The 22,209-nt window shown below is 32.4% G+C and overlaps 1 protein-coding gene across 5 annotated transcripts in view; it reads left to right on the top strand.

Annotated features, from left to right (window-relative positions):
• LOC124445721 (rho guanine nucleotide exchange factor 11-like) overlaps positions 1 to 17,245 on the top strand; it is a 32,326-nt gene extending 15,081 nt beyond the window's left edge. For 4 of the 5 annotated variants that reach the window (XM_046996466.1, XM_046996467.1, XM_046996469.1 and 1 more), the window contains 46 exons: positions 310 to 407; positions 482 to 554; positions 629 to 697; positions 826 to 883; positions 1,051 to 1,167; positions 1,287 to 1,395; positions 1,507 to 1,592; positions 1,892 to 1,928; positions 2,219 to 2,269; positions 2,850 to 2,901; positions 2,998 to 3,021; positions 3,137 to 3,158; positions 3,389 to 3,439; positions 4,082 to 4,152; positions 4,315 to 4,364; positions 4,611 to 4,621; positions 4,718 to 4,777; positions 5,053 to 5,104; positions 5,202 to 5,254; positions 5,495 to 5,588; positions 5,726 to 5,805; positions 5,872 to 5,955; positions 6,614 to 6,655; positions 6,726 to 6,843; positions 7,080 to 7,129; positions 8,454 to 8,504; positions 8,633 to 8,710; positions 8,780 to 8,855; positions 9,420 to 9,523; positions 9,770 to 9,827; positions 10,461 to 10,548; positions 10,651 to 10,697; positions 11,059 to 11,258; positions 11,529 to 11,607; positions 12,320 to 12,421; positions 12,496 to 12,569; positions 12,748 to 12,780; positions 13,631 to 13,662; positions 14,086 to 14,114; positions 14,191 to 14,276; positions 15,317 to 15,370; positions 15,524 to 15,558; positions 15,948 to 16,075; positions 16,139 to 16,188; positions 16,325 to 16,411; positions 16,518 to 17,245. In XM_046996466.1, the coding sequence (XP_046852422.1) occupies positions 310 to 407; positions 482 to 554; positions 629 to 697; positions 826 to 883; positions 1,051 to 1,167; positions 1,287 to 1,395; positions 1,507 to 1,592; positions 1,892 to 1,928; positions 2,219 to 2,269; positions 2,850 to 2,901; positions 2,998 to 3,021; positions 3,137 to 3,158; positions 3,389 to 3,439; positions 4,082 to 4,152; positions 4,315 to 4,364; positions 4,611 to 4,621; positions 4,718 to 4,777; positions 5,053 to 5,104; positions 5,202 to 5,254; positions 5,495 to 5,588; positions 5,726 to 5,805; positions 5,872 to 5,955; positions 6,614 to 6,655; positions 6,726 to 6,843; positions 7,080 to 7,129; positions 8,454 to 8,504; positions 8,633 to 8,710; positions 8,780 to 8,855; positions 9,420 to 9,523; positions 9,770 to 9,827; positions 10,461 to 10,548; positions 10,651 to 10,697; positions 11,059 to 11,258; positions 11,529 to 11,607; positions 12,320 to 12,421; positions 12,496 to 12,569; positions 12,748 to 12,780; positions 13,631 to 13,662; positions 14,086 to 14,114; positions 14,191 to 14,276; positions 15,317 to 15,370; positions 15,524 to 15,558; positions 15,948 to 16,075; positions 16,139 to 16,188; positions 16,325 to 16,411; positions 16,518 to 16,553 (3,139 nt within the window). In that variant the 3' untranslated portion in view covers positions 16,554 to 17,245. The remainder of the gene's footprint in view (positions 1 to 309; positions 408 to 481; positions 555 to 628; positions 698 to 825; positions 884 to 1,050; positions 1,168 to 1,286; positions 1,396 to 1,506; positions 1,593 to 1,891; positions 1,929 to 2,218; positions 2,270 to 2,849; positions 2,902 to 2,997; positions 3,022 to 3,136; positions 3,159 to 3,388; positions 3,440 to 4,081; positions 4,153 to 4,314; positions 4,365 to 4,610; positions 4,622 to 4,717; positions 4,778 to 5,052; positions 5,105 to 5,201; positions 5,255 to 5,494; positions 5,589 to 5,725; positions 5,806 to 5,871; positions 5,956 to 6,613; positions 6,656 to 6,725; positions 6,844 to 7,079; positions 7,130 to 8,453; positions 8,505 to 8,632; positions 8,711 to 8,779; positions 8,856 to 9,419; positions 9,524 to 9,769; positions 9,828 to 10,460; positions 10,549 to 10,650; positions 10,698 to 11,058; positions 11,259 to 11,528; positions 11,608 to 12,319; positions 12,422 to 12,495; positions 12,570 to 12,747; positions 12,781 to 13,630; positions 13,663 to 14,085; positions 14,115 to 14,190; positions 14,277 to 15,316; positions 15,371 to 15,523; positions 15,559 to 15,947; positions 16,076 to 16,138; positions 16,189 to 16,324; positions 16,412 to 16,517) is intronic. The other variant, XM_046996468.1, reaches the window with a different exon arrangement.
• The last annotated feature ends 4,964 nt before the right edge of the window (positions 17,246 to 22,209 follow it).

Raw genomic sequence — 22,209 nt, 5'->3', positions numbered from 1 at the left:
CAAGATGCAGTTAGAAATGTTGCAACTAGTAGAATGAAGTAGAGTAAAGCAGGATTGGGAGAGCAGACGACAGCAGAGCAGAGCACAGTAGAGCAGAGTAGGTTAGAGTAAGGTAGGGTAGAGTAGAGTAGAGTAGAGCAGAGGACAGCAGAGCAAAGTAGAGCAGAGCACAGCAGAGCAAAGTAGAGTAGATTAGAGTAAGGTAGGGTAGAGTAGGTATTTGTTTTACATCTAGTAAATTGTATGTTGGCGTCTTTGTGTTCATGCATGTTATTTATTAACATTGGAAATTGAATTTCTAATTTCTAGGTTAGCTGCTGCAAAAGACATTTCATTAATGCTGTCAGATTTTCGTGCTAAACGAGCTCTAGGCTTGGGAAATCTTTTTGGGGATCATCAACTAGAGGGTATTCATTGAGAATTTGCAGAAATGTTAATTAGATTTCTGGTGCGTGATTGTTTAATTGACATTTTTACGTAGATGATCACATGGATAGAAATAAAGAAATAACAGTTGTCGAACAAACATTGGTGCATCATTTAAATAATTTGCTGTAAGTACTTGTAGGATGTGGTATCAATTTCTGCCATTAAAGTTGATTGATTATTTTCTCTTTTGTAAACACAGAAATGAAGTAGATAACCTATCCAACAACTTTAAACCTTCTGCATATATCATCAATCAAATATTTAGAAGGTATCAATTGAAATATTTATTAATGTATATACTTTTATAGAATGACTTTGTGTAAAGTAATAATTAAATATTTATATCCATTGCTGGTTATTATTTCTTTGGTCATACATTATTTTTTGTTTTAACAGCGAGTCTTTGTCCTGGTCAATTGCAACGTTCATGAGAAATGTTGGTATAACTTCTAAGGTTTGTGTTTTTATTGAGCGATTATATTAAGTAAAAATTCTCTATTTATTTGAAATTTAAAAATTTGTATTTTTGAAATTTATGTGACTCTTAAGTAGCTTTCCTGTGCACACGAATATTTTCTGATGACGATATGGATCCATTTTCTGTATTGTAAATACGTTTAGACTGCAAGCCCGAACACGAACGTTTTAGAAAGATGTAAAACGTACGTTAATAAAGATAGTTTATCGTATGTGCCAAGTATTGTAAGAGGTGGAAGAAAAGACAAAGAAAGAAAAAAGGTTCGATATTTGTTTACACGAGATAAGGGAAAATTTTTTGCAAAGAAAAATTTTTTTTTACTTTTCTCTTTGTCTTTATCATTAACCACTGACCGTTGAGCCGTATTTATAATGTTTAGATGATAATGGGTCATAATTTTCATCCAGTGATTTATCAAAATACGACCTATTGTAATCTATGTCATCAGTTAATCTGGGGGATTGGACACCAGGGATATCAGTGTCAAGGTAAACTTTGTTTCTTTAACAATATCTAAATATCAGGATGTAGTTTGCTCCAATGATATACTACTTAAGGTATAAAAATTGGTGTATTTATCTTGGTGTAAATTCTTGCAGCGTGTGATTATAATGTTCACAAGCTACGCTGTATAGAAGCCATTGATGAAGCTTGTACTGGACGAAAGAAGGACAGAATTGCTACGGTAATTTGCCTTTTTTCTATCATATGTTAATTGGCTTAGCATAGCTCATATGAGTTGTGATTGGTTGTGCATAGCTCGTAAGAGTTATGATTGGTTGTGCATAGCTCAAATAAGTTATGATTGGTTGTGCATATCTCGTATGAGTGACGATTCGTTGCGTATAACACGAATAAGTTATGACGTGGGCATAGGTCATATGAGTTATGATTGACTGGATATAGCTAGTATGAGTTATGATTAATGACTAACCATTTTATATTTTTACATTTACATATGTTTAACTTAAATTTTTTTATCAGAGACCTGAATTATCACGGCGGAGCAGTGCAAATGCATGTAAGTTACAAAAATATAGATGACGTATAATACTAGGACTTTAGATTCAACATAACTTGAAGTATTGCCACATCAACATTAGGCTGTGATATTGCTTAATATATTCATTTTTAATAAAATATGAATTCAACGAATGGAAACGGTATAACATTGGCAAAAGTTCTAAAAGGAAAAGCCTTATCAATGATTTTAATTTATATAATTTATAATCCTACGTATCCTGCATGTTGGACCTACTCGCGCCTTTAACATGTTTTGTGTCAATCTATGTTTGTTATTTCTCTTTTCAGTGAAAACAAATGATTCTGCTCCTGCACTTCACTCACCAGATCCTAGAGAAGGTATGAAAACAGAACAACCATTTCTCATTTAGCGATGAATATACGTCTTTGAAGAGTCATTTTCAGCGTCTAGCTTATACAGCTAGTTTTTATCAAACCGAAGAAATCATTTTAGCATTGCCTGTTTGTAAGCAAGATGTCCAAATATGTATTGATTCTTGAAAATGAGCTCGGATTGCTTTCACAGTGGTGTTAGTTCAGTGTGATGGGAACACTGAAGTCTTATACTACAATGATTGTGCGATCATATTGTCCTATAGCCATGCAAGTTATAGGTTAAAATTCGTCAAATTAACTTAGACACAATGCTTTTGCTCAATACTCTTCAGTCATTTAATTAAATTAGTGTTGATAATTCTGGTTATTTAATATCCTCGTGGCATATCATCCTAAATCTAGCTGTTTTAGTTTTTCATGTTTTTTTTTGTCGTGACTGTATTGAAGGTAAATACTTAATTAGCATTTTTATGAGTAACAAGATATCATCTGTCAACAGAAACAGAATAAACGCCATGGAATAGTACAAAATATGACTCTGTCACGTGAAATATTTACATAATAATTCCTTTGAAATGTTTAGCTGATTCACTAAAAGTGGGGAAATTCGTGGATGGTATACCTACAAGTCCTAGGTAGAGTTAAAATGTAGATTTGATTGTTTTGAATCATACAAATGTAATTCCTGCTCGCTACAGCAATCAAATGATATTAATTTACATTTATTTTAGTCGTCTGGAGTTGGATAAAGAAAGGTCAGCTTTAATGCATTGGTCACGTCACTGTTATAAAATTTTCATTAATAACATTGGTGGCTACTCTACTTTGCAAGTATTTTTACGTAAACTCACTGCATTTTTTTCATTTTAGGCCAAATTCGTCGTCATTTGATGTAAGTTTATTGAAGATGAAATGAAATTATTGCGAAATAGGAATGTTTATTTTTCTTTGAATGATCATGATTATTAAAGTAGTGTGTTGTTGTAAATTGTATTTATGTACAATCACGACAGTATAATCACGACATATTTCTCGTGATTTCGTACTCCAATCCTTCATCACTTTACGTGGCACATATCGGAAGGTCTAAATATCTTTTTGCTCAATATTTGTTCAATACAGCAAAAAAGTTCCAACCCTGTATCTCGTACGACCAGCATGACCACTAGTAAGGTACAAACTACGTCACGTGATCATCATTTTGAGTTTTCCGTTCGTTTTTATGAAACTTGTATAAATGTTAAAAATTACCCGCAAGAACAAAAAGTTTCTTTTGACGTTTTGATTTTTGAGAATCCAGTCACTCCACTTCTTCTGAAATGTTAACGAACCTAAAGTGAGTTAAAAATTTTGTTTTTAATTTTTAATACACAAACATTTAACAATGACTAAACTTCATAGACATTGAGAGTAAATAGTTAAAATTTTTCGTACATACCATAAATGATCAGTTAATGCATGACAGATGCTAAAAACATTTCGTGTTAAAAAAAACATTTGCCCAACATTCGTGTCAAAAAAACATTTGACCAGCTTTAAATTCTAAATATAACCATTTAGTATGAAATCATAATTCATTTGAAGTAACATTTCTTTAGATAAATTATATATATTTACTAAATGTCTGTATTTAGATTTACTTGACATACGTGGCTCAACGTTTCATCAATCTTTGACAGCAAAAAATCTTTTTTCCACTCAAGTACTGGTTGCCCTTTGCTTATTAATAAAATTATTTAAAACATCGGGCATAGATTATCGAATAATCTAAGGAATGAATAGAAATGTTCAATTTGGAGAAATGACTTATTATAGAAAAATGAAGCTCGTGTAAGACCTAGTGGCCGATCGAAAACAACAGAAGTTTTCATTCCTGGTATAACAAAGTGAGTCAATGTTTTTGTTTTTAGTTTTGTTGCTTGCTAAGTTCTAGTTCAATCTCATTTATTTATAGTTTTTGTTGTTTGCAAACATATGGCTCAATCTCGTTTGTTTATGTTGTTTTTGTTTGCATTTTGCTTGTTTTTGATTATGTTTTTTTTTTATAGAAATGACAAATTTTTAGATCGTATAACAGAACCTCCTCAAATTGAGAGTGGTAAGTAATATGTGAAATTTCAAGGATCAATAAAGAATCTTGTCATTATTATTTAAAGAATATGATTTCACTCTTTGGCAGTATTTCGGCAGTAATTGTTTTGACGTTCTTTAAGTTTATGTATTTGTTAGAAACAATTTTCTGATTGTTACATGTTCAGGCTATAAATTTAATCACAAAGTTGTGTAGAAGTAACCAAAATGTATTTCAAATTAATGTATTTTACTTTTTATGTTACGTGGAAAGATGATGAAGAGGTGAGCATGATTTTGTGTTGATATGTTTCATAGACAATAAATTTGGATGATTTTTTACTTTCTTCATTTAAATCTTGTTGAATGTTCATCTTTTAGGATTCTGACTTAGAAATACCCACAGAAATACCGAATTTAAAAGACGTGATTGATGCGAAGGTGTGTGTGATGATTGTAACGATTGCATGTGCTAGTGTAACTCATTGCTAGTGTAACTCACTGCTAGTGTAACTCATTGCTAGTGTAACTCACTGCTAGTGTAACTCACTGCTAGTGTAACTCATTGCTAGTGTAACTCATTGCTAGTGTAACTCATTGCTAGTGTAACTCGTTGCTAGTGTAACTCATTGCTAGTGTAACTCATTGCTATTGTAACTCATTGCTAGTGCGTGTATTATGTACGTACGACGACTCAAAATTGGATTTCATTTCAGCTTTACAAAACATTGAATAGCAAAAGCCGAAAAAGACTTGAAATCATTAATGGTATAAATTTGTATGAATATTTTTTTGTAAATGAAAATGTTGTGTTTGAAATGTTTAGGTTGATATTTTGTTACGTAAATTTGTTAAACCTATTTAGAGCTTGTGTACACGGAGAGAACCCACGTTAGAACTCTGAAAGTCTTGCACAAAGTACGAAAAATTTACTTATCGGCAAAATAATATTTATACATGTCTTAGAAACAGTCTGTACAGCAATGTGCCCTCCTGTTATTACAAGAGTGCAATGGTGACTCCTGCACTTGTAAACAAGACGGAGGGTTACATATTTTTGGAATTGTACTGTAGCCCCCAGGCTATAAAAAATACACAATAAACACTGTTTTTGTAACTCTTTAAGCTAATTATAAAAATGTATTCAAAATGTTGTAGGTTTTTTACAAACCTTGGTTAAAAGCTAAGATCGAATATGAAACTGTGGGAAAACTTCTTTTTCCCAATCTTGAAGAATTAATTAAGATACACAGTAAGTTTTGTATTTATGTATTTCTATCGAGTATTAAGCATTTTGTTTTCATGATAACTGTGAATGAATGGGATATGTTTGTTGTAATGAAATAACTTAACTGAACAAGTTTACGATAATTTTCTTCTTTTTTTTAGAGTCCCTTGTACAGGCGATGTTAGATAAACGGGGAGAAGATGGCTATGTTAATGAGATTGGTGATGTCTTATTAAATAGGGTAATGTTGTTTTTTATTTAAATAGAACAAGAGACATTTGTCTTGACGAGTTATTTTCGTTTTTAGTTTGATGACCAGCCTGGAGAGGAAGCAAAAGAAGCGTTTGCTAAATTTTGTCAAGGACAGAATAACGCACTGGAACTTATAAAGGTTGGTTTATTTGTTATGGTTGTTGTTTGCTGCTCAAGTAACAGTTGTTGGCTGTACATTTTGTAGTTGTTTACTCTCATGTTGCAAATGCTTACTGTCGTATTGCAATTGTTTACTGTCATGTTGCAGTAGTTACTGTAATGTTGCAGTAGTTACTGTAATGTTGCAGTTGTTACTGTAATGTTGCAGTCGTTTACTCTCATGTTGCAGTTGTTTACTGTAATGTTGCAGTTGTTTACTCTCATGTTGCAGTTGTTTACTGTAATGTTGCAGTTGTTTACTCTCATGTTGCAGTTGTTTACTGTAATGTTGCAGTCGTTTACTCTCATGTTGCAGTTGTTTACTGTAATGTTGCAGTTGTTTACTCTCATGTTGCAGTTGCTTACTGTAAATGTAACTTTTGTTTACTGTAAATGTAACTGTTGTTTACTGTAAATGTAACTGTTGTTTACTTTATTTTTATATTGTGTTTTATCGTCTACTCTTCAGTTTGATTTACTTGTTTGTCATAAACAATAATTTATACTATCCAGGATACGCTTGTGTACTGACAACATTGTCTATTGATTTGATATAAATTGATGTATATTGGCCGTCTTCATCAGTATGTTTTACTCTTAATTTAAAAGATAATGAAAATGGATCTTGTCATTTTCAGGCCAAACAAAAGGAAAAAAGAAAACTGGATGAATTTATTCAGGTATTTGCATAGGAAAGCTGAATGTGCTTTTTTTTGAGGAAATAAATGGCAATTTTTTATTAATTTCTAGCAATGCGAAAGTAATCCTTTGTGTCGAAAACTTGCCCTTCAAGGAATTATTTCAAGCAGTTATCAACGTCTTACTAAATATCCACTGTTCTTGGATAGTCTTCTCAAGGCAACTCCAAGTAATAAAATGCTTTAGACAAACCTGCGATTGTCACAGAATTATTCTTTCCTTCAAAACATTTGTGAGATCGAGCAAAACCAGGAAATTCTTGTTTTCTAGAGAGGAAATTTTTTCTCATTATAGTATTTCTACAAAAGTTTTTTGTTTACTGTAATTTCACGTCTTCGTAAACATAAAAATATTGAAAGTTTTTTAAACGAATTCCAAATTACTTTTGTTTTATTTAACATTTAGGCAGCAATTCTGATCACCCTCGACTGGTAAAAGCCATTAAGATTTGCAAGGTAAAACAGACTATCATATTTTTTTTGAATATCTCAGTAGGTCTTTACTAGACCGTGGACAAAATAGTTAAAAAGTGCTTAGAAATTGACTTTCATTACTCGCATCTAGAAACTAATTATTTCTTTCATGTTGTCATTAAAATAATGCAAACGTCTGTAGTTAACGTGACATCAAGCGATAAGTTTGTACAATAAGCAGAAAGTCATCGATAGTTATCAAAACAAAAAAATTTCCAAACGTAAAAATTTCTTTTTACCACTAGATACGTAGACAAGCATATAAAGAGTAGAAAAGTATAATACAAATTTCTTTTTACCACTAGATACGTAGACAAGTATATAATGAGTAGAAAAGTATAATACAAATTTCTTTTTACCACTAGATACGTAGACAAGCATATAAAGAGTAGAAAAGTATAATACAAACTTCTTTTTACCACTAGATACGTAGACAAGTATATAATGAGTAGAAAAGTATAATACAGCACTCGTTATTGAAGTAACGATGAATTTTTTTTACAAGAATGCGACTCACTTTTTTAAATCTTGTCTTATACCATAGATAGACCTGTCAACTCCCTTGATTTATCAAGTGTCACCTGAATTTTAAAAAATAGTACCAGATTTGCAATCACTTTCGCCGATTTATTTTTTATAACATGTTGATAGTGAAATGATTTTCAGCAAACGAAGTCTGTGTGAGGGTTAGATTTAGAATTGATTGAGAGTTGTGTACACCAACGCATTAACAAGCTGAAAATCTTGGTGGTGAAGAATTATGTAAAAGCAACAGAAAGAGGAAGGCCTAACACGGATTTCTTTGTCATTATAAGAAACTCCGTGTAAAATTTGAATGCTTAACATAAAATATGCTGCATATTTGTTGCACATTAAATGGTGAAGTAAACTATTTACAAATCTTATACTCTTACGTATATCTGATGGTTAAGAGAATTTATAAAAGTGCAAATTTTTTGGTTTTGACAACTATGGATAACGTCTTATTCACACTTATCGCACACTTATCGCTTGGATCATGTTGATTACTTGGGTTGGCATTATTTGCTATGGCATTATGAAAGAAATCAGTTTCTCTATGTGTGCAACGAAAGTTGTTTTTCTGAGCACATTGATCCACGTCATACAATGCAACTTAACTTCTGTAGGGGACTTTGTTCACAAAACGTCTTTACTTACGAACTGAAATCTTATTTTAAATCATACATTATTTTTTCATTACTCAATCAATGTATTCCATTAAATTTTTAAACATCATTGTTTTAAATACACAAGAATTGACTTTGCGAAATACATATTTTTGTAGCAAATTCTAGAATATGTCAATCAAGCGGTAAAAGATTACGAAGATCAGCAGGTTTTGATTTTGGTTACTATTAATAATGAATAGTTCATGAGTACACACTGATGAACAGTGATGGTGATCTGCCATTTTATAACACCGAAGTAATGTTTGCATTGTATGAATGTATGTATTCCTTGCAGCATTTGGCCGAATTAAGTAAAAAAATTGACAAGTCACCTCTGGAAAAATCAAACCATAAAGCAGCGGAAGAGTTCAAGGTATGAGAGAAGTGTGGAAAGAAAATTATGACTGAAAAACAATCTAAAAGTTTTGTATTTTTTTTGTAGAATTTAGATCTGACAAAGCATAAATTATTATTTGATGGACCTTTAACTTGGAGAATGAGTCAAAGCAAATATATTGGTATGACACTTGATTATATTAGTGTGCACCTAGGAAGGACTGTTGGTTTTGGTATTGACTGTGGTTTTGACGTACTTAGCAGTAGCTACGTCATCTTCAGATTCAAATGTCAATACAAACATTATCATACTTTGTCAGAACTGCATTTACAACGACTTTTTCTATATGTGATAAAATTTTCTTGATCTATTTGACAAATTAAACATTGTTTAAGGCGACGTAGCCGACTTATCAACTTAAGTTCTCGTGAAATTTTAGGCAACTATTTGTCAATTTTTGAAAACTTTATGGCAAGTGATCATGAACTTTTTCATCTTACATTGTTCGTTAAAAAAATTATAAAAAGGAGTGGAATAGAGTGTTAACAGAAAATGATGTCAAAACTCAAAAATTAAGTATTTGGCGCTTAATAGATAAATTATATTTCCTATGAACGTTTACATACGTATATGCAATTTATTGCCACGCAATTAGTGTAAATGTTATTTCTCTGTAGATTTACACGCTATTTAAATGCTATTTCTCTGTAGATTTACACGCTATGTAAATGTTATTTCTCTGTAGATTTACATGCTATCCTGCTTGAAGATCTTCTCGTATTGTTGCAAAAACAGGATGACAAATATGTTTTGAAATGTCAGAGTATGAAAAGTTATCAAGACAATAAAGTAAGCCATTCGTGATGATAAAGTAAGGGATTCATGATTATAAAGGAAGAGATTCAAGACAATGATCCCTTACTTTAATATTGTGATATATGACCTATGTTTTATCCCATATCCCTGATTTTAGCTGCTTTAATTTGGAAATACTTGTGTCATATAAAAAAAAACACGAAACTAAACTACAAGCCTTAATTACAACAATCAAAATGTACAATTTTTGTAATTTAAGATTCTTCGATATAATTTCAGACTACACATAGTCCTGTTTTAAAGCTTTCCACTGTGTTGACAAGAAATGTTGCAACAGGTAAAACATATTTAAATTGCTTCTATTTTCTTGCTTATGTTTGTTGTGTTTTTGTAAACTATCAAGACTTTATGGTCGTCGGTATTACTTCCCGCTCATGATCAAATATTGAATAGTGACGTTTGTGACGTCATAGGGACTGTATATGACGTCAGAGGCAGAGTGTCAATCATCATACATTACGATCGTTCATATGATCCGTAAAAGTCAAGAAAAACTAATAAATAATAATTGAAAGTGTTCGGCTGAATTAAAAATAAAACTGTCGCTTTATTATTAAATTCAATGAATTCAATCACGTGTCTGTTTTTACGCTAGTCTTATTGGAAGCACATTTACCAATCACGTGTTTGTTATGTACCAAATTAAGCCAGCTTTACGCAAGGGTACTTGTAACATACAAAATATTAACGAATATGTTTTCCTTAAACATGACCCCCCATGCTCTAAACTTTCTCGTTACGTACTGCCCTGTGAAATTATCCAAGTCAGCATAAAATACCGTGAAACGTGAAAATATACAAACGCAATGCATGATGGTTAAATTGCACTCTTTTGAATTTTTATAAATGAACATTGCAATTTGATCTAAAAATAAGCCACCTTACGATTGGAAATTCTTTTTGTTTATAGATAAGAAAGCGTTTTTCATTGTTGGTACGTCGGACAAAGGTCCACAGATTTACGAATTAGTTGCAGCAACCATAGAAAAGAGAAGACAGTAAGAAATCTTGTCATATTTTACACGTGACTGTCAACTACCAATCAATGATTTTCTCATGTCTGTACGTTGTTGACTTTTCTTTGTATTCTCGATATTTAGATGGTTCAAAGTTATTACTGAAGCAATTGAAACATGCAAAGGCAAAGGTAAACGGGAACCTCAAATATTGTGTAACATTCCAAATAATATTCTTATTTGGTAACTATACATTCAAAAACATTGGTGATGTTTTTTAGGTTACATCTTTATTCTTTGCATGTACCATCAATTTTCTCTTACGTCACTTGTTGTTATCAATGTAACCCCACTTAAACACACTTTATATTCACCATCTATGTTGTCTTACGTGATTCTTCGTCATTAATGTAACAACTTTAACGCATAGGTATCTTCATCATTTACGCTTTTTATGGCCATTTATAAAAATAACACGATTGATGTCTTGTTTTGTTTTATCTTTGCTTAAGTAAGAATTTCATTTTTGTCAACGAGGTATTGATTTCTTAGAACGAGGACGGCGAAATGCAGTTGTCGTAACTACAGATTCATTAAAAGATATGGATGATGTTCCGGAGCAAGAGAAAGAAGAATTCGAGACAAAAGAGAAAAATGACTTGGGTAGCGAAAAGAAAGAAGGAGAGAAAGAAAGCATTGACTCAGAGGAAAAGGAGAAAGATTCAGAAGAATCGAAAGAAGTTTCATCAAAGGTAAAATATCTTTAGCGCATTTTAAATGTGTTATAACAAGTAATATGTTAGCGCCTATAGTATTATAAAACAATTGAATAGGGTATTAAAAGACTTTTTTGAATATGCGTCTTATATTGTCACTTGACTCTGAAGATAATGATCACTAGGGTTGTTCAAACGTCAGTCAACACTAACAGTTTTTCTCAGGACTTTACTAACCTGGACGATCTACATGTACAAAAATTTATGCGTCTTATATTTGAAATAATTTCATGTTTTATTCTACAGGATAACCTGACTATGAATGTCCCCACTCAAAAAGTTGAAGAATTTAAACATCAACAGAGTATTGAGCCACCAAATTCAGGTACTTGTATTACGTGTGAGGTTCTAATTGTATCCTGCGTTGTACTCAGATTGTCGTATCTGTTGTATCCTTATTGCATCCATATTTGTATCCTTATTTTTATCTGTATCATTTTTATAATTGAATCCTTATTGTATCCATGTTGTTTCAGAATCGTATCCAGTGGCATAGCCAGTCTACAAGTTTGGTTGTGTTGTGTAAATAACTTTGTCATTATTTATTTCTTAACAAATCTTTTGCTTTTACATTGAATGAACACGACAAAAATATTGACATAGCTTGACCAAACTTGCTTTCTGGCTACGCCACTTATTGAATCCTTATATTTTACCAACAATTAATGTTCTCTTGTCAACTGTATCCATATTTGTTTATATAATAACTTTGAAAGCTCATTCAAAAGCTCTACTATAATTTATAATTATATCAGCTAAGCAGACATACATAATATGAATGTAATATTGAATTCATATTATGATTCTCTGATAATGGCTTTACAATAAAGTCATTGAGTTATGTTGTCGATGTTGTTAAGTATATTGTTGACGAATCAATATACGTCATTTAGATTACAACTTTCTTAAAAAGATACTTTATTTAAAATAATCTGCTAACGTTTTTTAACTGTTATAGAATATTTGCAGCAAAATTCATTTTAAACCAGTGCAACCTAATTAATGTTTCATTATTTTTTATATTGTTTTATAAACAGCAATAGTTGCAGATGGATCTGATACAGACACTACTGAAAGTCTGAAAAATAATTCACCTGAAGATAGTGTGCGATCATCACGATCCTCTGTGGAAGTAATGGGTACGCAACTATAATCGTTTCAGTTTCACATGCTCAATTTTAACTCCTTGAATTCATGATATTTGTTTTTCTAGAGTTGTTGAAGCAAAAAGATGACGAAATTAGAAAGTTACTGGAGGAAAAATCACGTTTGGTTGAAGAGTTTCAGGTATTACATTGCACATTGTAAGAGAAGTTGGCATTGTAGAATCACCATTCATACTTCAAGAAATGAACAATGTACAACTCGTATGGTAAACGTATAATGTTCACACTTTTCACACAATCCCATAAGTTTACAATATGGTTATAAAATGTCCATAATCAATCTTTATTTTTTCCTTTAGGGATCACATTCTATTGAAAATTTAGTATCTAAGGTAAACATTGACTACGAACGTCTCGACCAACAAAACAATGACTTGCTCTTATGAACTCAATGTTTACAATTGAGCACAAACCATAAAGGCTGAAACACACTGGGCAGTCGCTTCAGTCGCGCGTCCAAAGCGAATTGATGCGCACGCGTCAGTCGCTTGAACGCTAGAAACACACATGCAGCGACCATCGCGACATTTACCGTGGCGTCTATTGAACATGGCGGTAATTTTAGTTTGTTACAAACAGAGATATCACTTAAACTTTTTATTTTGGCCTTTATTATAGCTACTAATATATGAATATTTACTCAGTACAAACTACTATGTGGAGAAAAGAGAACAAGTCAGTTAAAACACGCCAATATGATCATAGCCCATTACGCGTATATCGTGGATGACCTTATTCTTATTTTTGTGCATTAGGGTTCCAGTTTGTAGCTCCTATTGTCCCTATTTGATAAGTCATATAAAAACTGAAAGATTCCAGTGTGAATTCACTATATATTGCCTTCGTTTTCCAAGGTATAATCTATAAATTTCGTATGATGCTTATGACAGGAAATATGATATGCATTTAGGAAGTTAAAATGTATCTATTGGCCAATCAGTGTAAAGCGACTGAAGCGACCAAAGTCAAAAGTTCAACATGTTGAACTTTCAAAGCGACTAGCTGACGCGACTACGCTACTAGCTTAGTAACCACGCAAAGCGGTAGTTTTAGACGCGCGACTAAAGCGACTGCCTAGTGTGTTTCAGCCTTAAAACTTTATGAAAGTGTTAGATGGTTTGTAGATTTAAAGTTAATCCCAAAAGAACGACAGTTAAATTAATAACTTTGTCTGTCTTCCAGGGATCGGTAACAGATACGAATGAAGATGCGAGGTAAATCTTTTTTGCTTTAAATTTTCGTTTCTTGTTCTGTCAGAGCTTGTAACATCCGGTTTTTAACTCCAGCTCTGGCTTCCACACCAGCAAGGGGGGGGTTACCCCTCCAACTATATTCGTTCTTTGTACAATAAAGATACTAATAAAATATATATGTAAATATAAGAGCAATTTTTTCAGTGTGCCCCCCTAAAAAACCTTGCCGGTGTCACTACTTACGGATTAACGAGGTCGTGATACGTTAAACACAAAAAAATACTGCCATTACCAACTGAATGAAAGCATTTATCATCAGGCTACAAAAACTGTGAAATGCCAAAAAATGAATAAGTAACTTATAGTACCACTGACATCGGTAACCAAAGACAGGTCTACTACTTTTTTTCATATGATTTACGAGGTTATTTTTTAACTTTGCAGAAGTCTTGTTGTTGAATCAATACTAGAAGGTATATTATCTTACACTTTATGTACTTTTTGTTTTTGAATTTCTTTTCAAGTAACCAAGTTGTTGTTATATTTCAGCCAACCATATAACTGCCGCTGTTACTAGCATTTTAAGCCCAAGCGAAAGATCACAAAATAACGAAGAAAATCCTTTACCTCCTCAGGTAATCTATTTTCACATTTTTTTTCAAATTTGATTGGTATCTCTTAAATTACTAGATTTAATTAATCCACGGCTGTTTCAAACATGGATGTTGTGGTACTTTCCATCAAAATGAATTACGAAAGAAAGTACATGGATGATTTTGAAACTTATCCATATTTCATCACCAGTAGCAATTTACATAAAATACTTAGAAATTTTTGATTTTGTCGATCCCGTAGGATTGAATCGAAATTCAATCCATTCCATATCATTGATATCTTTATGTGTTCAAGATGTAGCATTAACTCATCTTATTTTTAAAATGTCCTATTTACTTAGGAAAACTGTTAAGTTTGTACTTAATCGTAGCCTGGAGAGTTTAAATTATGACAAATTACAGATTTTTGAACTACTAACTTTTAAATGAACTACCAACGTTATTGGCTAGTAGCACAACTTCTAAATGAAAGTGAATTTAAAAACATATGTTTCATGTAAAGCCATGAACAATGAACACATTAAAACACTGGAGGTTCCTTTAAATACTAGCCGTCATTCTTCAAATATCAACATAAGTTAATGGCAATCGATAAAGACCTAACAAAATATTATATAGCAAGAACAAAAAACACGACTCGAATGAAGCAATGTTTTATTGACTTACCAATACGTTTTAACACTTCAGTACAGTCTGCTGTTAATAAAAATCTTCGACAAGTCATGATCTTTTATAAACATCTTTGTTTTACAACTTATTTGTTTACACTTTTGTCTCTTATCGCTTATTTTTTTTAAGGGAGGGAAGGTTTTTAAGATACTTTTTCACATGAGTAATGTTCAAATGTGAGAAATGAAGCATGAGACATTCTCGACATGTAAGACGCTGAATTTATCAAATAAATTTACTGTCCATGAAAAAGTGGGCAGTTTGGCCTCGCCCCTCTCCCTGCTTTGCGGTTTATGTAGTGTATATTTTTATAATAGAAAACTTATGAATTGCAGCTAATAACTAGTTGAAGAACAAATGCGCTATTTAATGTTTATCAATGTTTATTATAGCAACAATTGGCAACATCGACTGCCAAACTGAATGAATGTCTCACGAAATTATTAGTGAGTAAAAGCTTTTTTACTTATAACGTGAATCCAATAAATGCCAATTTTAATTCTAAAAAATAACGTTAACTTTTCATGAATACTTGAAAACAAGAAAAGTCAACTGTTAGAAACTGTTTTTAAATATTTTTCCGTTTTGTTTTAATTTAGAACGTCATTAGTGAGAGAGACATCAACCGCGAAAGGTAAGGATACTTGTAAAAGTATTTTAAATAAACTGGTTGAACTCGAACAGTTGGTCAAACCGACTGCAGATGATTTCTCAAATACAAGTAAGCCAGTTACTCTGAAAGATAGTTTATCCAATTTATCTCGACTCAACAATTGCCTGAATAGGCTACATATGTTCAGATGATTTCTCTAATAATTGGTAACTGAGCGAGCTTTATATTCCAAACGTAGAGCAAGTAAGTTCAGTTGTTCGTTTTCATGACTACACACTCAAACAATTGATCGATCGGACTGTGGTTTAAAAGATTTAGTTAATATATTCGTACTTGTCTCGGAGTCAAAGGATGTTCTCTTTTTTGTTTTTATTTGTAAATGTAAAACCAAAACGTCACTTTTTACACAGGCTCCAATACGACTTACAGCAATATCAGGGAAGGGCACATAAACTCGAGCAACAACGATCAAATTCTCCAAGAGGTTTACATCTGTCACATTCTGACGAAACATTTTATCCAAACTATGATGGACATGGTACTGAAAAACAAAGAGAATTTGATTATTGTTCATGTTTTAATGCGTATTTTTTGTTTATAGGAAACTGGGAATCCTTAACTGACAGATTAGCGTTGCCCAATAACCATAATGTAAGTTGACAATCATAATGCTTGCATTTTATTTTTGTTGATTGTAGGACATGACGTGAGGTCTTTTGTCAGAAAGCATTTAAGATTATGATCCATGTTTTTAATTTTTTATTTTACTTTTTGCTTAACTGTGTAGGATATACCAAGACAGTTAAGAACTTCCTCATTCAGTGGATGTAGTGAAAGCAGTAGAAGTAGTCATGGAAGTATAAACAACTCCTTGGTAAGTGTGTGGAAAATTAAGAAATCTGATGGATGTTATCACACAATCTCACCATAAATAAATATTTAAGGCACGAAGATTTTGATGTTAGTTCATATTTTTTCAGGCTCTTGGAGATTTTACTGATCAACTAGAAGTATGACATCACGATATTTCCTAACTATCTAATGCTACGTGGTTTTCGTTGGTTTCAGGCCCCTACGTAGCGACAATCTACATGTATTTTGTGTTAAAGATATTTTTACATATTGATTGTTGTGAGCTTTGACTATTTCACAATTATTAGTATGTCTATGTTTTACATTTTCCTATCTGGAAAACAAGTTTGAGTAAGTAAACAATTTATTTAAGTATTTAAACCAACATATAAATTCTGACATCTGTAAGAAAATGGACTAAAAACTCAGACTGAAAAAAATATTGGCAATTTTCAAAAACCAAAATGTTCAGGTTGTAGACAACCTGTTAATATTTCCACACAATATTCAGTCATCATATTCTATGTCAGTGAAGTAATTGCTTGTGGTTTGATGATGTAGAAATTTTATGTTTGGTTAATTTCCATAGCAACGGTCAAATGTGATGACCATTATTATACGATCAATTTGCACCAGTCAGTAAATCATCAAGCAAAATTTTATCTCTTTGATTTTTGCTTTATTTTTATTGACTAAATGTATTTTACTATTCTTGGAACATGAAAGAACAATGATAATTTGTTGTGTGTCGTTGTACAGTTCACTATAGCGTGTATAGAACAATTTTGTAATTCAATACTAGAAAATGTACAGGAATATGTTGACTTGTGTTGACAAATAAATTTTCAATAGCTTATTTCTTTGCTAGCTGCCTGTTGTGTTTTTTTGTGAATTAAACGTATTTTATCTCTGTCCTATGAAATGACAACATTAATATTGACGATATTTCAAAAAGTCGTCATTTCATAAAAGTCATGTGATCGTGTAATCATTTCGTCAAATGTTGTCAATGTGTTATGTAGAGATTGTAGTCATTTAAAAATCGTTTTTTCATAACAGATGTAAGGTTCGAACCGCATCTGACACTCGCACAAATACAAAAATTCTTTCAAAATACCTACCAAAATATCCGAGATTTAAACGCACTGACTGGTCGAGTGTGTAGAGTGAGGTTTCTCAGGTTGTGATGTGGGGCTCCAATCCTTCGAGGGTCAGTCGGTTGTTGTTGGGCTTGGTGTGTTAAGCATAAGACTTGCAATAAACGAGTACCGTGAATGTCAGGGGCAAAGTAAGGGTAGATAATTGTGTACACAAGTTGTATGGCAACTCTATTGTTGGTTTTACGAGAATGGAATGCGACACTTATATTCTATATTTTCGACACTTATATTCTATATTATCCTATATTTTCGGAAAAAATTCGCAAAGAGAAAAAGAAAAGGGAGTCCGTTGCAAGAATTATGCCCTAAAAAAACAAAGGCCTAGTTTAGACGTCGAACTCTACATGAACTTTACATGAACCAAATGCATATAAAACAAAAGATAATGAGGGAGTTCATCTCATTTTCTTTTTTCTTTAAATCATTCAGTTCATGTAAAGTTCGAGGTCTAAACTATGTCTAAGTCTTTTGATCAAATTTTTTTATGACTTTCCAGAGGAAGTCATATTTTTCTAGTCAGGAAACAGAGGGAAAACCGAACGCTCTTTTACATCCCCTCCTAACCTCAACCTTGCACTCAATCCTCAATCTACAACCCGAACTGACGACGACATCCGGACGAACCAAGGACCTCGTGCATTGGAGGTCAGACAAAGCCTCACCAACGAATACTAGTAGTTTCCTGGCATCTTTGCCCTTTTTCTCAACTTTGAAGTAGAAATACACAAGGCGGTCTTGAACCTTGAAGGTGCAATTGCATTAGCCATGACTACCTTTAGTTATGTACGTATTATTGAACTACAAAAAGCTAATAAGAATGAAGCGGCTTTAAACCCGAGAAGGAGTGATCACCAAACCGTCATCTGCACCACAGCCAAGCAAGAGAGATGTGATGACTATAAACACATATCAAGTGCTTCGACTAAACAGCATTTGCCTTTCATCACATAAGGCTTTAGTTTATTACTTGTTTTGAAATTATGCCTTCGACGGCATCATACCAATAGTAGATTTCTAAAGGCAAGAGCTTGCTCATCGCACTCTAAGCAATAAATACTTTACAGCTTTACCATGAAGAAACAAGAGGAAAAAAGTATGTCCAATAGCATCCATTGACATGTGGTGAATTTGGGTCATGACGCGCATGTCCTTAATCATGAAGAGAATCGTGAAAAGACTATTTTCGTAGATATTTTTTATGACTTTCCCGTCGTCAATTTAAATGATCGTCATTTCAAACTTTGTGTCTTCGTAGATCATATCAAAGTAATTATTAGTACAAAGTAAAGAATGTACATCTCGTTATTTTAACTTAACGTATTGAATTAGAAAGTATTTTAAAATCCCAGCTTTAGAAAAATTTGTAAAGGAAAAATTTTCTTATCTCTAAAAGGTGAATTGTTTCATAGTAAATCACGGTATCATCACTACTGTGTGATTTTATTTGACTATGTATTGTCATTACTGTATGATTTTATTTGACTATGTATCGTCATTACTGTATGATTTTATTTGACTATGTATCGTCATTACTGTATGATTTTATTTAACTATGTATCGTCATTACTGTATGATTTTATTTGACTATGTATCGTCATTACTGTATGATTTTATTTGACTATGTATCGTCATTACTGTATGATTTTATTTGACTATGTATCGTCATTACTGTATGATTTTATTTGACCATGTATCGTCATTACTGTATGATTTTATTTGACTATGTATCGTCTTATTCGACTTCTCTGTTATGTTCAATCTGTTTCAGTCTATGACTTAAAGGTTATAAGATTGCATTTTTTGGGTGAGTTGAATCTTTTTATTACTGCTTTATAATGATGTGAACAAAAGTCTTTCTTTGTTGCTTGACTTTAAGTCTATTTCATTCTTCAATCCATTATAGTTTGTTGTAAATAAAACAGCACAAATATTTATATGGCAATCAGATGATTCTCAGAACGGTGTGCGTCAGATTGTAAATTACACTTATTCGAAAATCAAGGCAATAGAAATCAATATATTTGATCTCTTTATACTTATGTTATAATGTGGATGGTACATAAGAAATCAATGTACTTGATCTCCTTATACGTATGTCATAGGGAAAATGGTACATAAGAAGTCGACATACAGTCGAGTCTCCCGTAATAATCTTAAGATGTGATTTATCGTATTATTATTTTGTAATTCAGTTTAAAAGAAAAATGCTTGCATCATCAACTGTTTCCAAGTACAGTTTACAATGAGAAAAATTATATTCATGACAATATTCCAGAGTCTGTTTTCATTGGCTTGAAGGATCTGGGACACAAAATAAAAGGATTACGGAGATTCTCTGTCGTTCAAGGAATTTATAGAAATAAATCGGGATACCTGTTCGCAAAATCTGATCCAAGAAAAGGTGGTGTTGATGTTGTTTTGCCGTAACAATAACGTTGATTAATTAAAGACGGAGGAGTGAATAAAGGAGAGATAGTTAAAGAAGCCAAAATCTTAGAGAATCTTTTGCGTGATGTCTTTGATTGAGACTGTGAGACTCGATGCATTCTGTAATAATAATATAAATATCAATTTCTACATAGTAATATTAATAATATTTAGTTTTTTCACGAAATTTGTTTTATAAATGTCATTTTATACTATTTTTTAGTTAACGTGTTGACCTCAAGAAAAACATATTAAACTGCTCAAAAATAATAATAACATATATTTGCTTGTAATTTTTCAAATAGCATCCTTCGTGTTCTAGTTAATTTGTTTACTTAGTGATGCTTCACTATGTTAGATACAAAAATGTAGACAAAAGAGGTAGACAAGTAGACAAAAATTTAGATAAGTGGCATTTGTTCACCAGTGGGCTATAAATGGAACAGAAATGCTACTGTAAATATTGTGTTGACAGTCGGCGGTAGGCAGGGACAATGGGTGCAACATTTTATTAATAATCTTGAAGAGATATATCAAGAAACCAAAGATGAATTCCTAAATGTTATCATTATCCATTTTCACACTAAAGATATCGATATCAAACATGCTTTGGAAAAGAGTCGAATACGCCGATATTTATTGCTCCACATGAAGTCTGATTGGCTATGACTGTGGTGACAAATCCAAATGATATTGGAGTGGTGAAGACTAGGACCTAGTAGATAAAATTTTGGCAGCCGGCCTGGAAATCGAACGTTTGAAGGTGCTCAACTTTTTTCATTTTTATCATACAAAAAAGGGAATGTGGAAAGATTCGGAACAAAAGTTGCCATGAAAATTTATTGTCGCATGGAGATTGAAAATTCTTTAAAAGGAGCGACATATAATACCGGCTGATAGTTGAATAAAAAAATAAAAAATACATTGTAATAATATTTTTCTATCCGATTCATTCCTTTGCTGTGTGCAAAACTAGCTGGTCAGCCTTCATTTACCACTGAAGACCTTTGTATAATTTCAATGTCTGTCACTACGCAAAGCCCACAGGTGCATGAAATATTGTTAGCTACGTTGATTCAAGAACAAAAGATTTTCCTCCATTGGAAATGTAATGCACAAGTGAGATTAGCACAGTGATCGGGCTTTGAAATTTTACAATAGTTTAATTGCTAAACGTCGTTTTTATGTACACCTTGTAGAATGCTAATTAAAAGAAATCAAAGTGTTAACTTGTATTTGTTCCCCAAGGAGACTTAAATGTTTGGGATTTGCTATTTGCTGTAGCTGAAGTATACGTTTTTATTCATATTGTATTAAATTGCATTTACCGCTCTATGGGGATTAATTCTAAGTGATGATCATGCAAATTCTAAATTTCAGCTGATTTCACAATGTACAATTGACGACACACCTAGTAAATGACCAATTAGAACACAACAGTTTAGGACACACCTAGTTAATGACCAATAACAACACAACACGTTTACAACATACCTAGTCACTGACCAATCAGAATACAACAGGTTCGTAAAACTTGGGCCATAGTCTAAGACTCAGAACGTGCCGTTTGAACGTGAAAGTCGGTAGTTGCACGAAGAACAGTTAGCCGAAGTCGAAATTATTCCATAGTGAAATATCTCTTGGAGTGCTTTGAAAAAATGTTCAGGTAAATGTCTTGTTTCATGTTCTTTTGCTTTGAGTAAACATTAAATTGGGACACTACATGTGATGTTCATTAATGCAAAGTGCAGTGTGGCCTTTCCATAAAGTTTTCGTCTTAGTAACTTTTGTTTCCTCTATGCTTGATTTTAGACATGGACATTCTTCTCTTAAACGACAAATAGTCATAAAATGAGATTGAGAAACAACGAACAAATGTTGGTGTATTCACCATGATCGTGAACTCTACAATTAAAGAAAGTGGTTATTGTTCACAGCGGTTGAAGAGAATTGTGGCTGTTGTCGACCATTTCCTTCTTCCCTTGAACTACATTACGAGTGAATAAAATGTTCAATGTAAGTATGTTATCAATGTTTTTCATTTATGGAAGTATAGTGTGAACTGACATTGGCTTCGATTATCCTATATAGAAACCTTCTGATCAAGAATGGACAATATACGTACTTTAATGAAATCCTCTGAACGATGATCAAGAATGGACAATATACTTTAATGAAGACCTCTGAACGATGATCAAGAATGGACAATATACTTTAATGAAGTCCTCTGAAC

The sequence above is a fragment of the Xenia sp. Carnegie-2017 genome, unplaced genomic scaffold (genome assembly GCF_021976095.1).
Source record: "Xenia sp. Carnegie-2017 unplaced genomic scaffold, XeniaSp_v1 HiC_scaffold_22, whole genome shotgun sequence".
In the NCBI taxonomy this organism is placed as follows: Eukaryota; Metazoa; Cnidaria; class Anthozoa; order Malacalcyonacea; family Xeniidae; genus Xenia; species Xenia sp. Carnegie-2017.
The sequence above is the reverse complement of the archived record's forward strand: the minus strand, read 5'-3'. Positions and strand labels throughout refer to the sequence as shown.